The following is a 21373-nucleotide window of genomic DNA, read 5'->3' on the forward strand; positions in this document are numbered from 1 at the left end:
ATTACTGACGAGTCCCACAGTACAAAAAACTTTATTGATTATATTTGATGATGGAAATTTTAAAAGACAAAATTGAAAACGTTTACTACCTAAATACGATATAATTTATCACCATCAGATAAGCGAAGGCCAAATGTCCAAGTCGTAATTGAAAAATTAATTGAAACACTGATACATTTGATTGACTTTCTTAATATCGTTCTTACTAAGATAATCTCGCTGCCCTAGACGCACGCCACTCATCTGCAACAAATCATTTTAGGAAGAATTCAGTGTTTATTTTAACATTATCAATATTATTTAAAAAAAAAATCACCTTGGGTTTGATGGTGCTCTTATTATTCTTGCTGAAAGCTAAAGTGGAGTAGTGCATTACTGAATTGAAATCGTAAGGCACGTTTGTCGTCGCCACAACACGATCAAATTTTTTAAAGTTGTGTTCTTGACCGGCCTGAACGTTGTGCCAGAAAATCTGAACGTACTTATCCCGGTCGTGGCGGCTTTGCTCGTGGAAAAATCCCAGAGAATGCATAAACTCATGAATTGGCGTTCCAAGCTGTAGATTTTTTTTATTAAACCATTTTCTTTTCTTTATTAATATTTAACAAATGTTGTGCCTATCAAAAATTATTTGAAAGATAAGTCTTACGTTCCAAACGCAGGCAGGAGGTTGCAAATTAAGCACTTGGTTCCCCCCAATCCGCCCTATGGAAGACCAACACCCTGACGCACCACTCTCGATAGTCACGTAGTCAGGTTCGAGTGCGCGTTCGACGAATCTGACGCACGTAAACTCTTCAATTGCAGTCATGGCCGCATAAATAGTGGCCAACTCATCGTGGGTGTAGTTGCCGTCGATAACGTAGGGCACAATCGCCCCTGGCCAGTGCGTTTCAGCGGCGACAAGTGCATTTCGCACTCCTTCCAAGGGTGGGTCGCGAGGGATGAGGATATCCCCTTTCGCGTAGCTACCTAACTCCTCAGGGTTTATCTGTGGATGTGATTGTTTTAAGAATGAAAACCAGTCAATTCGTCTGGTTAATTAAATTACGAAAGTGCTTAAAAAATTAAAGGAATTGAAACAAATTTAAATGTTGTTGAAATTTGATAATATGAATTTAACTAAAATTGATGGCAAGTTTCTAACCCGATGATATGGATGCCAGGCAGCAACCTTTTCGCCAACAGAGGAATCGGGTTGTCCGTAAAAATCAGAAAAATCTTCATCATCAGTCATCCACTGGTCAACAGGGGCAGCCTCAAAGGCAACTGCAGCGACCACCACCAACACAAACGACAGAAACATCATGACTGTTGACCCTGCACTCAGAAGCAAATATTTTATCTTTGTTGCAAAGGTGTCGATGGACACTATCTAAAGGCGGGTCTTGCGGCCTCGATCCACAAACTTCCTGCCATTTTATTTCACCTAAAATGTTCTTGCTGACAGTCTCCACCTCTATAATTATGCCCTATCAACAGGTTTCATCGCCTTCAACTGCGCTTCTATATTCGCTCGTGTAATTGCTTTCAGGCAAAATGTTTCGGCAGCACGGTGGTTATATATCAATAATTAAACAACGCGGACTTCATCCTCGTTGCAAAGGTTGTTTTATAACCTTCAAAAAATAAATTTTTATCGGTTCCCCTTCTTTCGAGATGGGCGACCCCTGAGAGCGCACAGCTCGCGAAAACCCTGCTTTATCCAAATATTTTCTGCGGTAATTTTATTTTTAAATTAACTTCAATTTGTTTATTCTTATTGTCCTATAGTTTTTTATAGATGTTTATTCTCACTTATATACAAATACAGTTACAAAATTTAAATACATCAAATTAAGACATGGTAAGAACGGACAAATAAATGCTAGCAGAAAACTGCAAAATCGCTTAGAGTAAATAAATTTAATTGAATTGAACAAAAAAAGTTATCTCACACCGCATTGAGCCGTAAATCACATAGTTAATCACACGCTAATCATTATCATGTGATTAACTATGTGATTTGCGGCTTATTTGCTAACTTATTCTAAAGAATTACCCATCTCAAATCTTTTTACTGTCGCCCCTGCAGATCAGTCTTTTATGCAACCTGTAACGCAATTAAATTGTGCAAGTTGCCTAGTCTCTATAATTTATTTTTATATTTTTACATAAAAAAATATTGGTGTCACATCATAACTGACAATATCGATAGTATGTAAGAGATAAGCATGTTTCCAACCAAATCCTAGCAATAAATCCACCATCAGTAACTCCACTCAATGCAGCAAAACGATTTGAGTTTTGAGAGACGTCAATTACTTTTTATCTGATCCAGTAGTCGCGCCTCAGCTATCAGGATGTAAGCGAGCAGGGAGCGCTTGTGAATATTAGTTTTGACTGCTCCGACAGACGGCGGTGGCTGCGCCGCAGCAGACGGGAGACGGGGCCAGACTGCTTACTGCTGGTGCTGGCTGGGTGTTTTCTTTTGATCGAATAATTCGACCCAGCCAGCAGAAGCATTCGACAAGTGTACAGACGCGATTTCTTGGTGCCTAGAGACTGGGGCGGTCGGACAAGAAGGCATGAGCTGCGTCCGCAAGTCGCTGAAGACCCCTGACGCCCTACGGAGTCGCCAGGCGGAAGGTGCGTGCCCAAAACACCGCTGGCGCCCTGAATGGGATGTCTTTCAGTGTTTTGAATTGTGAATTTGGTTTTAACAGAGTTTCTCAGGTTTTTTTGTGCTCCCACCAGAAGCGACTGAGGAGGCTTTGGCCATGAAGGGCTCCATCAGCCCTGAGGAGGTGCTCAGGCTGCCCAGGATCACCGAGAGTAAGTTCCTACACACATAATTCTCTGTAACCCTTTTTGAGATAATGTTGGACAATTCTATCCCTCCGTATGGATTGAGATGAATTCAAACTTATTTTTAAATTAATAATTATATATTAAAATAAAATATCCTATTAATTTGTCAAATCACGGACCATGCAAACTTTCTTGAATTATAGTATCCGGACTATACATAAATGCAAGACCCAAATCAATGAAAAAATTGTGTCGATACAAAAAAGAGACAAACTGAAATAATGATCAAAGAGCAGAGTGCGTTGCGTGCAAACCCATTGGCCAACAACAAAGTTTTCCTCTTGGGAATCTGGCTGTGGCCTCGTGAAAGTAATAAAAAAATATTTTTATAATATAATGGAATGAATATTCACCCAATAATTCGTTTTTATGTTAGTTGACGTGGTTCAAACTTTTTGCATTTAATTTTCTATCGTGTCACTTGCGTGGAAAATTGAAGTCTGCGTTTTTGACGGCCAATGTTATGACGCGCCTCAAAAACTTTTCAGCTCAACAGATAAGCTTCTCCATTATTCATACCAGCCTCGCCTCTTTTAAAACTGACTAATAATTCTGAATCACTAATGCTAAAAGTTATATTATTTGCCAGAAAGAATTTAAATTCGATATCACTGTAAAATTGATTTTTTTTGTAGTAGAAGTCAGTAAAAAATAGCTGTGGAATCTAAGATGGAATTGACAATGTTTAAATAATTTTTATATGTGTCAAGATGTTTTTTTTTTTTAATTTAGAAACTGCCATTCCTTCATTCTGCTGTAATACTCCCCATTATGTTAGTTTGCGATCTCAAGTAAATCGACTTTTTTATTCTTTCCACATGCCAAATAATCACAATATTGACACAGTTCCACTTTACAAGTGGTCAACGTCCGCGCTGCCTGCCATAGAATAAATAATTCACGGCAAGAGGCGCGAATCAATCATGGAGGCCTTTTGACGTCTAATTGCAACAATTTGCATAGCTCGCGCCCCTAATGAGGTCGCACCAAAATTCTTCCCCATTTGCCAGGTCACGCACAACTCAGATCTGGCTGTTGTGTGTCGCGAAATAACGACCCGGCAGACTCTTTTTTATTTTCTCCATATCTATTGTGAAAACTTTTGTAGGTCGAGTATTCATCTCCTCATTAGATATGTTGCAAGTCGCGAATGCTCTCGTCAGTTTGAGATGTCTGGAAAGTTTTCAAGTTAAACTGTAGGGTACCTACATTCCGTCAAACAATGACCATTCTGCAACACACAAATTCACACAACAGACTAATCACATTGTTTGACGAGCATATATAAACCGACGCGACGCAATTCAAAGAGAGAGAATTCCTGCAGCAGCCTAGACGACCGGACCAATCCTGATTGTGAGGACAAACTGGACGAGGACCCTGTAAGACGTAAAGATCGCCATCGCAGCAGGACGATGTAGCTTCCGTCCCCGATGTTGTTGATCGCATGCCTGGGCTTAAGCGGTACCACACTTCGGATGCTGCACCCCGCTTCACCGAAGTCCCTGACAGACCCACTCGGACGCGTCCCGAGTCTTTATTCCGTCCCATTCTCCGAGCCTCACAATTCACATATATTCAGCCACGCAGCCCAGTCTACACTTTTCCGATGTCGTCCCATTTCCACAAGTCGCAGTCCACACACGCAGCCCACAACTACAGCTTTAATAAAATTCATAATATAGGAAACCACTGCGCATCGTTATTCCTTCCTATATATTTGGTGACCCCCGACGATAGACGCTGGATGAAGACAGCCAATTCTCAAGAATTTTTCAAACTGGAAGAGGCCGCTCAACAATTAACAAGAATCAACAATTAGTTCAAAATGCATCGCGGCCCTCAACAATCAGGTATTTAAATTCATCCAGACAAGAACACGCAGAATTCTTCGATCAAGACCTGGCAAGTGAGATTCAAAATTTTCCACCTGCATACGACTTCCAGTCTCAGTAAGGGGCGTATGTAGGGTACCTACATTCCGTCAAACAATGACCATTCTGCAACACACAAATTCACACAACAGACTAATCACATTGTTTGACGAGCATATATAAACCGACGCGACGCAATTCAAAGAGAGAGAATTCCTGCAGCAGCCTAGACGACCGGACCAACCCTGATTGTGAGGACAAACTGGACGAGGACCCTGTAAGACGTAAAGATCGCCATCGCAGCAGGACGATGTAGCTTCCGTCCCCGATGTTGTTGATCGCATGCCTGGGCTTAAGCGGTACCACACTTCGGATGCTGCACCCCGCTTCACCGAAGTCCCTGACAGACCCACTCGGACGCGTCCCGAGTCTTTATTCCGTCCCATTCTCCGAGCCTCACAATTCACATATATTCAGCCACGCAGCCCAGTCTACACTTTTCCGATGTCGTCCCATTTCCACAAGTCGCAGTCCACACACGCAGCCCACAACTACAGCTTTAATAAAATTCATAATATAGGAAACCACTGCGCATCGTTATTCCTTCCTATAAAACAATGAAACCACATTCGAGTCATTTATTATTTAATTTTCGTAAATCGACCTGGGGAAAAACGTAAAAAAGTCAATGTCAATCAATGCGAGGCGAACAGGTATGTGACAATTCGTAGAATTGTGTTAATTGTAAGCTGTCAATTAAAATTAACGACGCAACATCTAAACATATCTATCCTATCTGCTCTTCTATTAGTAAATCTGTGTTAATAAAAGTGTTTATGGTATTTAATTAGTCTTAATTAAAGCAGGAAAACACGTGAAATTGTTACACGCGTGACTTTAAAGTCAAGGCAGTAATATAATTTTTATGAAGCCACTCGCTGGAAACGGTTATCCTTTGTCCCCCTTTTTGCTTTAGAAGTGGCTTGAATAAAAGTCAAATTTTCCCACACTGCTGAATACAGCAAAAAATCGATGGTTACCTCAAAGCTGTGAGTAACGCAGCAGATGATATATATGTAATTATTGCGCTAATTAGAGCCTGAGAAGCTGGCACTGACTAACACGGCCAACCATTTTCACAGACTACCTCTGCGCGCCTGACGCCAATGTCTATGAAATCGACTTCACTAGGTTCAAAATCAGAGATCTGGAGACCGGCACCATTCTTTTTGAAATTGCGAAACCACCACCAACAGGTAAACAAACATTATTTAAAATAGTCACTGCCATTGATTTAATTTTCTCAGATTGCAACTCTGATCTTGAGGACGAGCCCGATCATGAAAACGAGGAAGTGGACCCAAATGCAGGCCGTTTTGTCCGCTATCAATTTACTCCGCAATTCCTCAAGCTCAAAACTGTTGGTGCCACGTAAGAATTTTAAAACCAAATTGATTTCTTCCTACAACCATTTCGAATCCAGGGTAGAGTTTACAATTGGCAGCAAAGCGGTCAACAACTTCCGGATGATTGAACGACATTTCTTCAGAGACAAGCTGTTGAAGTCGTTTGACTTTGAGTTTGGTTTCTGCATTCCAAACAGCAAAAACACGTGTGAGCATATATATGAGTTCCCGACACTCAGCCCAGATCTAGGTATGTCTCAAATTTTGTCCGATTACCTTTATAATCGCTAACAATTGTAAATTGCAGTCAGAGAAATGATTGAACACCCATTTGAGACGCGTTCCGACAGCTTTTACTTTGTGGATGACCGGCTGATCATGCACAACAAAGCTGATTACTCATATGACGGTGGCATCTGAACATAAGTGTGAACTGTCTTTATCAGTGATCATCCCATTTTGTTACTTGCACAATTTGAGTTGAGCAGCAGATGATGAAAAGCAGGGTCCAATTTATCTGTCGAAGTCATTCCTTTTAATTTGATCAACTGTAGAAGACTGCTGAAGATTTATCTTAAAATCAAAAACCATTTTACTCGGTCTTTGAGCTTTTTATGAGAGCTTTTTTAGTTGTTAATTTTGAAACCATGCAATAGCGGTTTATTAAAAAGACATTGTGTGTGCATATTTAAAATGTGTTCCCATGAATTTTCTTGTAACAGCATTTTGATTGTATTTTGAACTATTTTATAGCACAGTGCCAGCTGCACTTTGAAGAACATATATAAATGTATTTCCTTAATGTTATTATTATTTTAATACATATTCAAAATCAAAGTATTTTGCTTATTTTATTTTACGCTTGGAGGTATCCATTGCTGTGCCTTAATTATTTTTGAAGCTTCCCTTGGACCCACTGGTGGAGTTAAATGGACAATGGAAGAATGCAGGGCTTTCTCTTATTCATACTGTACTGTGTGCTCGTGAGCTGTTCGAGTGTTCAGAGGAAATGTTTAATACAGAACGAAAATAAAAATACAAAATTTGTGCAGCTTCAAAAATAGACCCGTTAATTATTGCTTCAAACCAAATATCTTTTTCTGGACTGGGTTTTCCCACTGAGACTCTTGAGCCCATTATCGGCCTGAGCTGCTCCTCAGACCTCAACCCTCAGAAGAACCAAACCAATCAATTATGTATTATTGCTTTAATTTTTCGGGTGTCTGCATTTTCTATGAAATATTTTGTTTTTCTCCTAGTCAAATCTATTTATAATTTGTTATTTTTTCCCGTTTTCCCCCTAAAATTGTTGTCTAGCAAAGTTCCACATTTTCTTGGCGCCATTTTTTAATTGCGCTAACAGCTGACTGCTGCCAATGCCGGTACCGGTACACAAACACAACAAACAGACACCTAATTGAAACAGCTCCAGGGAATGGCTGTGAAAAGCAAGAAAGAATTCAAAATGTTGCTAGGTTTCATAACAATTTTGTCTCTGCTGACATCAAAAACAGCTTACGCTACTTCTTCAGTGGAAACTGGTTTGTTAAATAGCTCCAATTTCTTACTTTTCATTCATAACATCATGGATTTAAAATTGATGACCCTCTGTCTTCAAGCTAATTAAATTTGGTTTTAAAAGTCTTACAAACTCTTATGTACTATAGTGTCTAGACTATTATCATAATTTATTAGTTTTATCCTCAATTTTATTATATGTTTATGTGTTTCATTCAAATCCTTGAGTTTTGGTTCATAATTAAATTTTCCTTGATATATTTTGTACCTGAATTTTTCCTAGTATTAAGTGACGGTTCTGTGTAATGTATTATGAAAAATTGAACAGGAATCAGACACAAAAAGAGGTTACAAATTTTGAATTCATTGGGTCATAATATAAAATATTATCCATGCACTCTCCATAACTCACGACACATGTAATAATTGAGCCTTTTATCTGTAATCTGTAAAAAATATAAAATGATTCCATTCGCAACGTTTGTGGTTGAGTTTTCCTTAAAGTTGCGAGACAATGAGACATGCAACTATATAGACTGTATTTTTGTTTCAGTTAAATTGGTTCCTTCACAATGGATCAGTTGCTCAAGTTATGTTCATCTTCACATACTGTGCTACGAAGGTCAGCAGCCAACGTTTCCCAAAATGTTCCAGTCTACTTTTGTAAGACCAGAAATTCAAATTAGTTTTTTTCCTGAAAATCATAATTATGTCGTTAAGTATGTTTACAATACGATTGATGATTCAGGTGGAAATCAAGGGAGCGACTGGCGCAACTTGGGCTGTGTACCTTGGCCACACAGCTGCAGAAGTGTCAGCAAGCCACAGCAGCCAACAGTCAGTGTGGTCATGGATTGCTCCGCAAACCCAGGGTCCCTCGGAAATCCAACTGACTCCATTCAATGCGTCTTGCATTGGAATTTCTGGGCACAAAAGCACCATTGAAGCCAGACTTTTACTTCTCCACATAAGCTATTATAGACTGGGAGCTTGCCTTGCAGGTTAGATGAATAGGTTTATGAATTTACGACTGAATATTAAAACTCTAACTGCAGGAGTTCTGTTGCTCTTTCTTGCCCCAAAGCTTGCTCGCAGCAAAATTTGCCATTACTTCACTGGAGTGAGTTTTGGAGTCGTGGCCTCGGCTCTAGTCATGTCTTTTGTTCTATGGAGAATTTTCCCAAAGGTAAAAAAACATTTCTATAAATTATTTAACAAATCAAAATAGTTAACTTAAGACTCACAATCAGATGCTCTTTCGTCTGGTTGTTTAAATCTGTTATTAGCCCATCAGATTGCAAAATTGGAAAATTCATTAAGTAACACGGAGCATTTTTTTCTTTTAAAATTGCGCAATAACAGCAGCCTGATATGCAATTCACGCAAAAGTGTATCTCCAGCCATTGAATAAAATAAACAAACAACACACAAACTTGTGCCTAAAAAAGTAGTAACAGTGCCCTATTTATTTGAGAGACCAATTGTGATTTTTTTTAAGAAAATTACAAATCATCTTAAATCTTTATTTCAAACTTTAAATAATTACTTAATTCATGACTTCACTCATATTCATTTACCTATTCTGGCATGTTATTGTATCCTATTATACGCTTTTTTTAAATATAAAAAATACTAACAGTGGATTTTCTTTCCAGAAAGGGCTTGCAATGTCCATGCTTGTTGGCGGCTGGATGGTTGGTGTCTACTTTCTAGGCTTGGCTTATGAAAACGCCCGCCAGCTATTTAGCGAGTACCGTGGACATGTGGCAGCATACATCCTGGCCACCGGCTTGCTCTCCTTCTTTGCAGTTCATCGGTTTGGCCCTGTGTCCAACCCAAGGACCCTCGACTGCATTCAGTGGAGTCTTCAGGCAGCTGCCTGTCTGCTCATTTTGCTCAGTTCTCACTATCTTGAGGCAGCTGTTGGGATCATGTTTTTCTCTCTGGCAGTTTACAACTTTCCAGATAAATGGTCTGCCAAAATGTCAACGTTCATGTTAGTACTGTTTTGCCTTTCTATAAACTTCTCTTAGATAATTTTCTCGCATTTAACCTTAAAATAATTGAATCCTTAAAATGAGTGCTTGTTTGATTAGTTTTTGTTTCATTGTGACACAACCTACAACCTTCTCTAAAACACAGTAACGTATTGATTATAGTCGAAGCAAAGTATTCCGTCCAGAGCATAAATTCATCTCTATGGAGGAGTATGAAGAGATGGGCGCAAGAGAAACTGAAAAGGCTCTTCGAGAGCTGAGAGAGTTCTGTAGCTCGCCTCAAAGCAATCCATGGAAACTTCAGCTCAATCTTAGCAATCCAAGAAGGTAAAGAAACACTGACATTGTGCAATCTAGTTTTTTCAATTATCAATTTCAATTTTTCTATATTCATTAAGTTGGAATATTTACAATAACTTTGAAAAGTTGTCAAGATCCATATTAAAATACATCATCACACTATACAATGCACATTTACACTCACGCGTCTTTCCACCCACAAGTCAAATATTCATTAAAGTCATAAAAATTGTATTTGCTCAGTATTTTTTTCACCACTTCCACGAATTGTTTGTAATCCGAGATGATTGGGAGATGTATATTGGATTTCTTATTGTTATGAATTTAAAAAGAGGAGCATAAAAATGTTTTCCGCCGTGAAAGATCAAACTCATTGATTTTTAAAACCGAAAAGTTAAATTTTAAGTTTTCAATTTAGATCAGCAGAGTATTTCAAAACTTGATTTTTACTAATGGAAATGTGTCTCAGTTGTCTTTTGCAGCGCTTAAATAAGTTATTCCAACTCTTTAAAAAGTATGGATTTACTCAGTATAGAAATAGGAAGTAAACGAAAATTTCTTCTCACTAGGTGGCAACTTTCCAGTCTTTAAGCCCCTGCTGAGCATTCATTTTATGAAAAGTGAATTTGATTTTCTGTCAGGTTTGCCAAGTTTGTGGAGGGAGAAAGCCACTTGGAAAATGAGGAAATTCTCTCCTACAACACGATATCATGGGATGACGACGCCGAAGTCTTGACAGATGATGAAGACTACTAGTTTTTCGACAAAAATCTGCAGCTTTCAAAGAACTGAGTGAATGGAACAAACAGTTATTAGCGTGTGCGGGTGGTGTGAGCAGGGAAAGTGAACTTTTAAATGCCCTCATATCTCAGGTGTATAAATAGTGAGGCAAGACCGACACTGTGACAGTTTCAGTTCATTCTCTGAAGTGTCTACATCCTGTGCCTGATTGTAAGTTATAAAAGAATCGCTTGAAAATTTTGTCCGTGGAAATATTAATTTATTGACGTTTCATTTAATTCATTTTTGGCTGGTTGCTTTTGAGTAATTTTGAAATTCCATCTAGTTAATACTTAATATTTTTCTATAACTATCAAAGAACTACCTGTATCATCATTGCAAATTTTTTCTGACCTCAAATGTGCCTAATTTTTGAAAATATAACGTTATATAAAATATAAAGTGAAAGCTGGATTTTTTTCTTTTCCAATTACCACATTGAAATTTTAGTTTCCACTGAGCTGACCGATAGCAAATTTAACTTTGGAAATTTATATTGCTAAAAAAAATATTGCAGTTTTTAATAAACTATTTGATGTGGAAATTGTCGCCTGTTATCATTAGTAGGTTGAAAGGACGTGACTTATATGTTATGGGGGTTAGAAGGGAAATTTAACTATGCCCACCTGCATAGCGGTGAGCGACTTAATAGCTGACCCAATAATTTTTAGATTTGCCATCGGCCCGCATGGCTTTTTAGGTGGTTTATCTGTGCTTTTTAAACACTCACAGAAAGATGCACCCGTTTCCTGTGACACTTCTCTTGATTGGATGTGCAACATCTCTGCAAGCAACCAATTTTGATATTAGTGACCTGGGAAAAGACTGGCCAGACTTAGATCACCAAGAATCAGCACAGTCAAATGCAGAATCATCTGTACAAACAGGCGCAGTGCATTCTGATGGAGATGGAGATGTAAATATTTCTGTTTGAAGATAGTTGATATACATAGCATTAACAATTATTTCAGTCGGGAGAATCTCCCCAGCAACCAAAAGAACACGATCCCATTGACAAGTACCTGCTGAAGGACACAGATGATTTCAAAATCGCTCGAGATTCTAATGGTCGTCCAATTCTGCTCTCCAGCATTCACGAAGCAGGATCTCTGCCATTGCTCTATGGAAAGGACGGTCACGGTCATCTGGTTCAAGCATCTTCAGACGTAAATTTCACCCTTGAAAGCATCCCTGCCATTCCAACTGACCCAGTGAAAGCGTCCGACTTGGGTGCGAATTTTGAAGTTCCCCGAGGCGTCCCTCAGGCCGCGAACCCTCCGTCCCCAGCGGTGAAAACGAGTCTGAGCTGGCCTCACCACAGACCTTACGTTGTTGAGCACGAATCGTGGCCTGCCCCTGTCAACATTTACAAGGGCCATCACCATGGCTATGAGTCCTGGCCTTCTGAGCAGAAGCCAGTGACCGCTGATGGTCCTCGCGACTCGGCGCCTCAAGATGGGCCTATTCGTCCAGTGGCCGCTGGACCCAGCCAGTATGATGAGAGGCCTGAACCCATGACCAGGCCATACAATACTGAATACGGCCAGGTATCCGCTGAACATAATGGACCCGTCTCTGCTGGACCTGTGAGGTACGACGTGCGACCTGGGGACGCTGACATGCATATGCCAAGCTCATACAAAGGCGCACCATCTTCCCAATTCCCGCAGAAATATCAAAGTTCCAAGTTCAATCCGGAGGCCAGTGGACCGTGGGAATCTTTTAGAACAAACCCAAGAGAGCCAAAGGGCCCGTGGCAATCGATGAGACCTGAAAGCCCTGAAGGACCGTTCTACCCTGAGCAGCCGGATTTTTTAGGGATGAAGAGGGCTCAACCAGTCCAGGGTTGAGTCCAACTGACACTCCAGCTACTGCATCCGTTAATACAGACACCATAGTGACCATGTTGACCGACACTTTTGATCTGGAAAGCAGCACCAACCCCATCACCACCACATCCAATGATTATTCACCCTCACTGGCTGTTTTGGGCTCTAGTGTTGGCAGCACTTCAAGCACTCCAACTGCACCTTCACCCACCGCAACCCCATTTGTTACACCTACTACTAACACCCTTCCTAACACAGAGACCACGTTTACAGAGGTTACAACTGGTAAGTTTCCCAATTTTTTAATCTGCACTAAATAACCTGAGACCGTAATTTAATTGCAGAAGACGGAGAGCCAAATTTACCACTGTACACCACTTCAAGTAATTTCCAATACGGAGGTCAAATTCCAAAACCACAAGTCGCGTATGGACAACCGTGGCAGCAGAGTGCAAAGCCACCCAGTCCGCCCTCCACTAATTACTACGCAGACAATTTTGCAAAAGTCAACTCCAGCGCTTCAAATCTTTTCAGCAGCGGCTACCCCTCTGTTAGCTATTTTGGCTACAACTCTCAGTATCAGCGAGAGCCGCAAAAAGCTCAACCTAGCTACACTTTCGCCCAAGCGCAAGGCCCATATTTTGTTTCTGAGAGCAAGCCAGCGTACGGCCAAAGCAACTACCACGGACAGAATATCAAGCCATACAGGCCGGCCTCATTTGACTTTGCCTCATATCCAACAGCACAAAACGTGGCTCAGGTGGAGTCTCCCTATCCAGCAAGGCCACAGAAAAATTACCAGGGTTCACACTCACATGGTCCGCCTAAGCAGGAGCAACCAGATCCCATTGTGTATGATTGGCACCCTCCCAAGAGCCCCCACAGCTCATACCAAAGCCAAGTTAACCTCTGGCAGCAAACTAAACCAGTGCAGAGTGCTCAGAACCTGGCACCGCAATATGATTTTGTTTCGCCAAATAAGCCTTCCGATGACAATTACTTGTCAAGTCCCATCCAACAGCCGGAGAGGGAGGCTCATCGCCCATCTTATCCGACTCGGATTTCCCTACACCAACAGGGTTACAACAGCGCCAACGGCATTCCTGCCGAAAACAGTGGATATCAGTCAAGCGTCCAGCATGCGACTGTGCAAAGTTATGGAGACAATTTTAATACTGGCCTGTCGCCACCATCGGGACAGAGGTACCAAACGCTGCAGCAAAATCAAGGAAACTACAACTACGCACAATCAAGTCACTCGTATGGCCAGCCACCAAGCCCATATCAAAGGCTGTCCTATGGATCGCCACCCCAGTTTACTTCTTTCGTTTATGGAAGCAAGCCGTCCAGCCAGCAACTCCAGTCGCCTACCAGCTACCAACCTGTCCCGGTAGGCCCCGTTGAGAATGAGAAACAGCCGCCCTTGGCAGACGAAGAACCAAGCAGTCAGCAAGTGCCGCCTCTTTTGCTGGAGCAACAGATTGGTGGCCACAACCAGGCAGCTGCAACTGATCAGACTGAATCCAATGGTATAAATAGCTTCCACAATTGTGCGCTCTCACTCACTTTCAAGTATTTACAGTTATCAACCAGTGCGACCAAGTGGTGAAAGTGGCCGCTGACCGCACACAAGTAGTCGAGCTTTCTATCACAGCAGGACAGTGCAACATTGACGTGCAGGCGCCTAAAGGTCGTTTAACATTGCAGCTCAGAGATATTATGCTGCCTTGTGGAGATCAGTCTATTACCGTGTACGAGGGAGGAAAAGCATTTCCACTTGCAAGGTAATGCAAATTTAATCAATTTGAATTTAGTCTTTATCATATTTTTACAGACTTTGTGGCCAAATCACAGAAACGCCACTATATCTACTGGACGGCTCATCGGCAAAACTGGTAGTTCAATCAAGAGGCATCAAATTTTCTTTTACTTCGTTCCTGTGGTGAAGATATTTTTGTAGCACATTAACACAATTTTTATCATTTTTATATTCCTGTTTACCTTTTATTTTACTGCAAAGTTAATTCCTCTTAACTTTTTAAGTTTGCAAGAAGAAAAAGGATGTGCAATATTTGTAAATAAATAAATTTTATATTGTTAAATTTTGTAACTCCTTGTTTAATTCAGATTCCCTTAACTTAATAAAAACAAATTTCCATGATAGAATAGAAAAATGAGAAAATTGACATCTTTCAACAATTTAATAGGGTTATATGGAAGTAGATATTTGTTTGGAATCATAAGACCAGAAGATGTTAGTAATATAATAAATGCAAGAAGAGATCACTGGCCAGGAGGGAGGAGTGCTTTGTCCATGAACTTCTTCTTGGCGAAGCACAACCACCACTTGGAAGGGCGGTTCTCATCAAAGCTGAAGACTTTTTCGCATACTCTTACGCCGGTTTCTTGGCGGAGTTGTTGCAAATACAGGCGCATCAAATCTAGGAATATGAATATATTTTAAAAACGTTCAATAATAAAACAATATACTCACCAGCCTCAGCTGAAGTCTGCGGTTTAGCGTAAACAGAGTTCAAAGGAAATCCTGATTCCCCAGGGATGTCGAACTTTGCCAAGGCCAAGGAATACATTTCCTGCATACCTTGGTTTTTGCTTGAGCACTTTTGCAGTCGTTTCAAGCATTCAGTGATGTAGAGGGTGATGTAGATCAACGCCCGATCTGCCTCACTCTGAAATTTTAAGGATGATATTTCAAAATTATAATATTACTTCCGCTATTATTTTTTTTAATTTTTGTAAAATTGTGTATACATACCTTAACTTCATAATTTCTGAAGAACACATTAGCCTTGAAATAATAGATGGCCTCTTCAATGATGTCCATGTCTGTGGCATTAATTCCGGTTGGAGCAGGCCCACGGAACTGGGTGCGGATCGGCAAGAGGGCGATGTTGCCCACACTTTGCTTTGATTCCATGAATTGAGAATGATAGGCCTGCGTGCAAGAACGGTTAAAGAAACTTCTAAAGGAATCACCTCTAAGATAAACTTACCGGCATCTCGGAGGCCTATAGTGGACTCGGTGAGACAAATATACAACAACGCAGACTAAATAACAAAATGCAGAAATCTATTATCTGTTTACTTCTTGCACTGCTGAAGTGCTGAATGAGTAAGAATAGGGAGGGGAAAGCGGATGGGCGTGGAATCGGGGAAAAAATGGAGAAACGAAAACTAGCGCGCGAAACTAGGACAATGTTTTAAAATTTTTTAACAAATTTACCAAGATACATAAACACTTTTTACAACTTAGAAAATGTAGGATTGTATGGTATTTACAGTGTCAGGTCAGCTGCAAGTCAACGTTACTTAATTTCTTGCATTTTGCTAACTATTTCGGTCACTATACATACAAATAACCGCATATAACGGCCGCTTAAATAGATAAAAAATAATAAATTTCACAATTTAGAAACTAGAAAAAATAAACTTTCAGCCGCCGGGTAAAATAGGCTAACCACCTCTCAGAATCTCGCGTCTGAAGACATAAATAATACAATCATATTTTAATTATAATTTACTATCCATGTTTATAATTTACATTCTCCAACACTCCCATTTTGATTAAAATTTTCAACGCACGTAAAAGAGCTAAAAATGTTCAAAAAAATAATTTTCGTATTGCGCGCTGCGATAATAAACCGCACAATTGTGCGAACGAAAAATATTGTGCCTTGCATTTGCTTTTAAAATATTTCTTTTTTGAATTCTTGATGTTTTTTAGCATAGATTTGATATCAAAGCGATTTCTGCAAAATTGGGCTACAATTTAATTACAAACATTATTCCTCTTTTGAATATTTATTTATATTCTTTACATTTATCAAATTTATGAAAAAGAGTTCAAATATTGTTCTGCACTCTACTCAGAGTATGAGAGTTAAAGCGCAAGGTAAACCAAACGCATTTCCAGGCAATTAAAAATGCCAAATATTAGTACTCTCATAAATATAACTGTTTCTGTATTTTTTTTAACTTCTGTTCAAACTAAAAAAATACAGTCAAGCTACCTAACATACATGATTTACGGACATTACTTCTGATCCAAGATCTTTGATGCCTGATCCATTCATGCAGCTCATCACCGATTTTTGCATTCTTTCAGCCAGACAGGAATCACCAAAATATTTTCTATCCAGTTTTCTGCAACCGAACAGCGAAAGCTGGGCAGTAACCATTTAACCAGTATGGTAAAATGTAGGATTGGCTTATGTAGCAGAACGACAAGAACCGCCAGCTGCACAACATGGTACTCTATGAACAGTTTTCATTTTTATTTAACATTATGTTGGGTTTGAATTGCACTATACCTTTCTTATGGGACTATAAAATTTAGCAACATGAATCTATAGCAAATAAGATAGTGGGATAAATTTAAAAATTGTAAATGCTTTCACAAATTAAAGTATGCACAGTTAGATTAAATTCATAAGCATAGACTTTGAACTCTTTACCTCCTTTTCCAAAATGGACACTATTTGACCAAAGAATCATATTCATCAGTATACTGGGCTTCAAGCAGAATGTATCTCATCTTCAAGTTCTGAAAATTATTTTATCGTTATTATAGCAATAACTCAAGCTGGTATTTCATAACACATACTGCTGCGTATTTAATTCTGGCTCGTATTTGGCGCTCTTTCAAAGCAGTTACTTTCGTGTACAGTTCAGGATTATCGATTTCGCCATAGAGAGGACTCGGCAAGCCCAGGAGCGACCGTATTTGCTGATCTTTAACCAAAACCCATTCATAGTTCGTTCCATCGTGCAACTGTAACTGAGTAGTTCAAGATTTGCTTGTTATTGAATTACTCACAATAAAATAATTAAATATTCCTTACGGATGTTCTAATGTTTTCAATAACCACTTTCACTATTGGTCCACAATTTACGCATACAAAGGTCGGCTGTGCCAAGTCGTAGGCCTGCGATTTAAAAAACCATACTGTAATAAAAAAAGCAACTGAGTCAGAAATTTACCATTTCGCTGCAAAGTGTACAGCGAATGTCGAAGTTAAGAGACTCCATTGTATTCTCTACTGTTAATTTAGGAACAATAAACTCCTTTATTGAGCTATTTTTTTCAAGTATCTTGCGCACCTCATTGAAAGTATCGTAATTGACATCGTCTTCTTTTTTGTTCCACCATTTCTTCAATTTTTTGCACTCTTTCAGCCAGTCAGGGTTTACCTAATAAAAGTGTTATTAGTGATCAATCTGCTCATTGTTTGGTACGCGTGATTTTACCAAAAGCATGCTGTCTGCCCTCAAAGCTACATATGACATGGTTAGCGAAGTCCTTCTTGCTCCACAAACAGCTATCACTGGGTTATCATTCAAATCCAGACCTTCCAACGCCGCTGGCCAAACCTCGACAGGAAGCTGAAGCAAAAATTAATCTCATAGCCATACATATTAACACATGATATCACAAGCAAAATTTCTTGATTGCAACAATCAAAATAGACATTTCATAGAATTCAATGAAACCTACGTCAAATTTGCAAGTTGGATCACAGATGTTGAGCACCATCTTCTTTGTGTCTTTGCCAAAATTCTTCTTCTTTGGAGGTGCAGACAAAACACCTATCAAGTCTGAAAACTTTGTTATAGAATCAGAAAGACAGTTTACAACTCACCACAAACGGAATCTGTAGCCAAAGCCCTGACATTATGCAAGGGCATAAAGTTATATTTTATCTCTGGCAAAGATTCAGTGCTGGCTGGGCCACCAAAATGGATTCTTTCAAATAGAGCATTTTCTTTCTCTTCGGGTATATTTTTCAAAAGGCATCCTTCGTTCACTTTTGGCAAATCGCAGTTTTGTTCTTCTCGTTGCGTTATTGTCCCACTGATCTTGAAGTATTTGGTAGTAAAGGTCAGTCTTCTGTAATAGCCCTGTTGCTTCCAAATCAAAGGGCTCATGAAGGTGAGGCGAGCACGAACTAGCCCCTGTGAAGCTAAATCCGAGTCTTGAGCCTGCAAGTTGGGCTAAAATTTTCCCACAGTTCTTCAATAGAGGGGCAACCTTACATCAACTGCATTCAAACAGCCTAGCTGTGAATTGCATTTCACTCTCGCATTCATCTGTTGGTTTAGTTCCTCTTTTGATTTTAACGTGATGGACATCAGTGGTTTGATTTCGGATTTTATAGAATTCGCTGAGTACTTGCTGAGCGATGTCAAGTCGAAATGTTCTAATTCGCCCTTGAAACATTCATCCAAGTCAGTGGCGGCATGTAAATCTTCCACAACTGTATATTCCTCGACGTTAACAGAGTCCAAATAAATTGCTGGCCTTTTGAAACAGATTGATCTGGTGAAATATCAAACAAAATGTGCATCAATTTCAATATACCTGTTAATAAGATCTAAAGTTTGGCATCTGATTTTGTTTACCCTGATAATCGCTACTTTTTCAACGCCTGTTTGCATTTCCAAATCAATTTTACTGGCCCAATATTTTTCATAGCTTATGAGTCCAAATGAAGTCTTATAAGTGCCATCAAACAACCACAAGCGGTAAAACTTTCCACTGTTGACAACAGGAACCACCTGAGCATTCTGAAACAAAAGCAGGGCGTTAACTTTTAGAACAAATAATTTAAATATGCATGCTTAACTGTTGATTTACATGACAGTAGCACAAAATGTTTTTATTCTTTTTTGGTTGATATTAAATTAAATTTACACGGAGTATTGGGAGCTGTTAATTTTTCCATTTTACATCTCTAGAGAAAGCTGCATTTAATTTCAACTGACAGTTTTATTTCTAAATGCTTATTTGAATGAATGTTTTCATAGAAACAAGAGACTATTCTCATCTTCACAGTTCAAACACTTACCAAGACTTGCAGAAAAATTGGTAATGCAAGAGGCTCGTTCTTTACAACCCTCTGTAAAAAAATGAATTAAATACAATATATTAATTAGTTGGCAATTTATGATAATATGAGTGCATTACATGCAACTTTTAGAAATTACGTTCAATTTGTTCATGTCAAATAAGAACAGATTACATAATTTTAAAGTAAGAACTGAATGTGTAATTATTTATGTTCTGTTCTGTTTCGTTTTTTGTCAATTTTTAATCCATTATAAAAAATTTTCAAATGATTAACTGGTTAAAGTTTGAACATTTTTCTAAGGTCCTTGCTATGTGAAACCGCGATGTAATGCATAAATGATATGTAGTTGTTTTGTTATCTTTCATTCAAACACAAATCAAACCTACAACAAGTGATCCTTTACTGAGTAAAGACGATGGACGAGGCACATCCATAAGTGTTGGTCTGGAATTTTGTAAAAAGAAAATGTATAAAATACGATACGAAGTAAACTCAGGCCATATAGGTGAACTGAGTTAATCGAAGGCGAATAAAACAATCAATCCATGCATCATATGTTTGCCGCGCCGTTCTTTGTTATGATATTTTGATTTGCTGGTGCTGGGTCCAGCTTTCTAAGAGCATGCGCAGTGCGACTTGCTTGTTAACTTCTGGTAGCGCCGTGCTGTCTTGAAAACGGCGCTACATGGAGAGGAGCGGTATAATATTATAATATAATGTATATATAATATTATATCGGGTATGTATTTCGATTAAATGGATGGCAATATGCCACAAAAATCTTTTATTTTTTATGAACTTTGTAATATACCTATGCTATTTTAGCAAGTATATAAAATAAATTTTGCTATATAAATAGTGCAATAAAATAGGTAATTAAATCGAAGGAAAACCAATAATAAATTAACTCAATACTTGTGCAATGATAAATTCTCCTTGGATGACCAGGGATGTAAAACACCAGCTTTGACAGCTAAAAGAAATTAAATTTTTCTTGAAATATAAAAAGGACCGTGAGAAGCGTTCCCTCATGGTATGATGTCCAGATGTGTTTTTCTAAGGAAACTATTATTGAGTACGAACAGGACAAGCTAATTCGACATGGCACATGTGTGTGCTTATAGAATAATAACAAAATGTAGATTTATGACAAGGGCGAGAGTGCTCGACCTTTTTGACAAGACATTGTTTCTGTAAACAGTGTTGACGAGATGGAATAATTAGTAATTAATGGTTTATTAATGGAATAATTATAAAATAAGTGGAATGATAGTGATTTTTTTGAAATTTCATGTAAAATTAACCCATTTTTTCCACGTACTTCTGACCAAAAGTGCCCCAAAATCCAATTTTTCGCACTTTACCGGTTACGCCCTCTTTTTTTAGCATAGGAAATTAATTGCTTCCGGGGTGAGAAAATTTATGAAAATTTAATAGTGAGAAAATAAAAAATAGTGCTTTTGAGTCTTGAAAGAAATTATTTATTTTTTCAAAAATTGCAGATTTTCAAAAGAGGTCTGTGTTTGGCTTCAATCAAATTCACCTGTTCATAGTAGCGTTAAATACTGCCTAAATTCAGAAAGCTGATTAAATTGCCAGTTTTCCCCACTCAGCAAAATTTTCTCAAATTCACCATTTTCGAAAAAAATCGTCTGAAAATTTCAGCTGGCCGGTAAAGAACGTTTAACATTTTTTGGGAAAAATCAAAATACCCAAAATTAAGTTAATTCATTCAAGAATCATCTCAGAAAAAATGGTTTTTTCATTTTAATAATTTCAATGATTTTCAGAGGCAAACTCGGACCCTTATGGTTATCAGAATCAGAGATTGCGTAAAATATAAATAAATTTTTTATTGATTTTCAAGGACAGATTCATTAGTTACCATGTGCGAAAATTTCAAATTTTTCTGATAATGAAAACGTAATTAAAATGATAATTGAGTTGCGC

At 38.7% G+C, this 21373-nt stretch overlaps 7 protein-coding genes across 14 annotated transcripts; 4 read left to right on the forward strand and 3 right to left on the reverse strand.

Annotated features, from left to right (window-relative positions):
• Nucleotides 1-15: 15 nt before the first annotated feature.
• On the reverse strand, nucleotides 16-1330 carry LOC135936828 (hatching enzyme 1.2-like). Its single transcript, XM_065479802.1, has 4 exons — nucleotides 1148-1330; nucleotides 650-991; nucleotides 317-556; nucleotides 16-243 (listed from the first exon to the last, which is right to left on the reverse strand). The coding sequence occupies exons 1-4, from the start codon at nucleotides 1307-1309 to the stop codon at nucleotides 157-159; spliced, it is 831 nt and encodes a 276-aa protein (XP_065335874.1). The 5' UTR covers nucleotides 1310-1330; the 3' UTR covers nucleotides 16-156.
• A 1066-nt stretch (nucleotides 1331-2396) lies between these two features.
• unc-119 (unc-119 lipid binding chaperone) lies at nucleotides 2397-7191 on the forward strand. 5 transcript variants are annotated; one of them, XM_065479272.1, is made up of 6 exons: nucleotides 2402-2628; nucleotides 2716-2814; nucleotides 5867-5980; nucleotides 6032-6155; nucleotides 6208-6380; nucleotides 6438-7191. In XM_065479272.1, exons 1-6 carry the CDS (start codon nucleotides 2568-2570, stop codon nucleotides 6548-6550), a joined length of 684 nt encoding a protein of 227 aa, XP_065335344.1. In that variant the 5' UTR covers nucleotides 2402-2567; the 3' UTR covers nucleotides 6551-7191. The 5 variants fall into 5 exon arrangements, with proteins under 5 accessions (XP_065335342.1, XP_065335343.1, XP_065335346.1 ...); XM_065479273.1 differs by having other exon boundaries at nucleotides 2403-2628; nucleotides 2737-2814; XM_065479270.1 differs by having other exon boundaries at nucleotides 2397-2628; nucleotides 5867-6155.
• A 332-nt stretch (nucleotides 7192-7523) lies between these two features.
• On the forward strand, nucleotides 7524-10722 carry Nemp (Nuclear envelope integral membrane protein). The gene is made up of 7 exons (XM_065477968.1): nucleotides 7524-7671; nucleotides 8202-8311; nucleotides 8397-8649; nucleotides 8704-8834; nucleotides 9304-9644; nucleotides 9808-9972; nucleotides 10587-10722. Exons 1-7 carry the CDS (start codon nucleotides 7566-7568, stop codon nucleotides 10699-10701), a joined length of 1221 nt encoding a protein of 406 aa, XP_065334040.1. The 5' UTR covers nucleotides 7524-7565; the 3' UTR covers nucleotides 10702-10722.
• Nucleotides 10723-10779: 57 nt separating this feature from the next.
• Nucleotides 10780-12575, forward strand: LOC135935547 (uncharacterized). The gene is made up of 3 exons (XM_065477969.1): nucleotides 10780-10896; nucleotides 11458-11641; nucleotides 11697-12575. The coding sequence occupies exons 2-3, from the start codon at nucleotides 11462-11464 to the stop codon at nucleotides 12573-12575; spliced, it is 1059 nt and encodes a 352-aa protein (XP_065334041.1). The 5' UTR covers nucleotides 10780-10896; nucleotides 11458-11461.
• A 53-nt stretch (nucleotides 12576-12628) lies between these two features.
• On the forward strand, nucleotides 12629-14664 carry LOC135935544 (uncharacterized). Its single transcript, XM_065477963.1, has 4 exons — nucleotides 12629-12839; nucleotides 12899-14083; nucleotides 14137-14338; nucleotides 14389-14664. Exons 1-4 carry the CDS (start codon nucleotides 12629-12631, stop codon nucleotides 14498-14500), a joined length of 1710 nt encoding a protein of 569 aa, XP_065334035.1. The 3' UTR covers nucleotides 14501-14664.
• A 77-nt stretch (nucleotides 14665-14741) lies between these two features.
• Arpc3A (Actin-related protein 2/3 complex, subunit 3A) lies at nucleotides 14742-15720 on the reverse strand. The gene is made up of 4 exons (XM_065477970.1): nucleotides 15569-15720; nucleotides 15331-15510; nucleotides 15049-15244; nucleotides 14742-14995 (listed from the first exon to the last, which is right to left on the reverse strand). Exons 1-4 carry the CDS (start codon nucleotides 15572-15574, stop codon nucleotides 14838-14840), a joined length of 540 nt encoding a protein of 179 aa, XP_065334042.1. The 5' UTR covers nucleotides 15575-15720; the 3' UTR covers nucleotides 14742-14837.
• Nucleotides 15721-16479: 759 nt separating this feature from the next.
• LOC135935545 (uncharacterized) lies at nucleotides 16480-20017 on the reverse strand. 4 transcript variants are annotated; one of them, XM_065477965.1, is made up of 12 exons: nucleotides 19810-20016; nucleotides 19421-19471; nucleotides 18934-19139; nucleotides 18609-18873; nucleotides 18215-18554; nucleotides 18070-18170; nucleotides 17823-17957; nucleotides 17556-17765; nucleotides 17417-17500; nucleotides 17179-17352; nucleotides 17030-17118; nucleotides 16480-16829 (listed from the first exon to the last, which is right to left on the reverse strand). In XM_065477965.1, the coding sequence occupies exons 1-11, from the start codon at nucleotides 19855-19857 to the stop codon at nucleotides 17050-17052; spliced, it is 1683 nt and encodes a 560-aa protein (XP_065334037.1). In that variant the 5' UTR covers nucleotides 19858-20016; the 3' UTR covers nucleotides 16480-16829; nucleotides 17030-17049. The 4 variants fall into 4 exon arrangements, 3 of the variants coding, with proteins under 3 accessions (XP_065334037.1, XP_065334038.1, XP_065334036.1); XM_065477966.1 differs by having other exon boundaries at nucleotides 16480-16921; XM_065477964.1 differs by having other exon boundaries at nucleotides 16480-17118.
• Nucleotides 20018-21373: the final 1356 nt, after the last annotated feature.

This window comes from Cloeon dipterum, chromosome 2 (genome assembly GCF_949628265.1).
Source record: "Cloeon dipterum chromosome 2, ieCloDipt1.1, whole genome shotgun sequence".
Taxonomy (NCBI): Eukaryota; Metazoa; Arthropoda; class Insecta; order Ephemeroptera; family Baetidae; genus Cloeon; species Cloeon dipterum.

Coding starts and splice junctions, on each gene's coding strand:
- LOC135936828 (XM_065479802.1), bottom strand. CDS start 1,309: ATGATGTTTCTGTCGTTTGTGTTGGTGGTGGTCGCTGCAGTTGCCTTT. Junction 992..1,147: donor CCTGGCATCCATATCATCGG/GTTAGAAACTTG, acceptor TCACATCCACAG/ATAAACCCTGAGGAGTTAGG. Junction 557..649: donor CTCCTGCCTGCGTTTGGAAC/GTAAGACTTATC, acceptor AAAAATCTACAG/CTTGGAACGCCAATTCATGA.
- unc-119 (XM_065479270.1), top strand. CDS start 2,568: ATGAGCTGCGTCCGCAAGTCGCTGAAGACCCCTGACGCCCTACGGAGT. Junction 2,815..5,866: donor GCTGCCCAGGATCACCGAGA/GTAAGTTCCTAC, acceptor CCATTTTCACAG/ACTACCTCTGCGCGCCTGAC. Junction 6,156..6,207: donor CTCAAAACTGTTGGTGCCAC/GTAAGAATTTTA, acceptor TTTCGAATCCAG/GGTAGAGTTTACAATTGGCA.
- Nemp (XM_065477968.1), top strand. CDS start 7,566: ATGGCTGTGAAAAGCAAGAAAGAATTCAAAATGTTGCTAGGTTTCATA. Junction 8,650..8,703: donor ACTGGGAGCTTGCCTTGCAG/GTTAGATGAATA, acceptor CTCTAACTGCAG/GAGTTCTGTTGCTCTTTCTT. Junction 9,973..10,586: donor AATCTTAGCAATCCAAGAAG/GTAAAGAAACAC, acceptor ATTTTCTGTCAG/GTTTGCCAAGTTTGTGGAGG.
- LOC135935547 (XM_065477969.1), top strand. CDS start 11,462: ATGCACCCGTTTCCTGTGACACTTCTCTTGATTGGATGTGCAACATCT. Junction 11,642..11,696: donor ATTCTGATGGAGATGGAGAT/GTAAATATTTCT, acceptor CAATTATTTCAG/TCGGGAGAATCTCCCCAGCA.
- LOC135935544 (XM_065477963.1), top strand. CDS start 12,629: ATGTTGACCGACACTTTTGATCTGGAAAGCAGCACCAACCCCATCACC. Junction 14,084..14,136: donor TGATCAGACTGAATCCAATG/GTATAAATAGCT, acceptor AAGTATTTACAG/TTATCAACCAGTGCGACCAA. Junction 14,339..14,388: donor AAAGCATTTCCACTTGCAAG/GTAATGCAAATT, acceptor ATATTTTTACAG/ACTTTGTGGCCAAATCACAG.
- Arpc3A (XM_065477970.1), bottom strand. Junction 15,245..15,330: donor TCAGAAATTATGAAGTTAAG/GTATGTATACAC, acceptor TTAAAATTTCAG/AGTGAGGCAGATCGGGCGTT. Junction 14,996..15,048: donor GCAGACTTCAGCTGAGGCTG/GTGAGTATATTG, acceptor TCATATTCCTAG/ATTTGATGCGCCTGTATTTG.
- LOC135935545 (XM_065477965.1), bottom strand. CDS start 19,857: ATGGATGTGCCTCGTCCATCGTCTTTACTCAGTAAAGGATCACTTGTT. Junction 18,874..18,933: donor ACTTTAGATCTTATTAACAG/GTATATTGAAAT, acceptor CTGTTTCAAAAG/GCCAGCAATTTATTTGGACT. Junction 18,171..18,214: donor GGCTACAGATTCCGTTTGTG/GTGAGTTGTAAA, acceptor CAAAGTTTTCAG/ACTTGATAGGTGTTTTGTCT.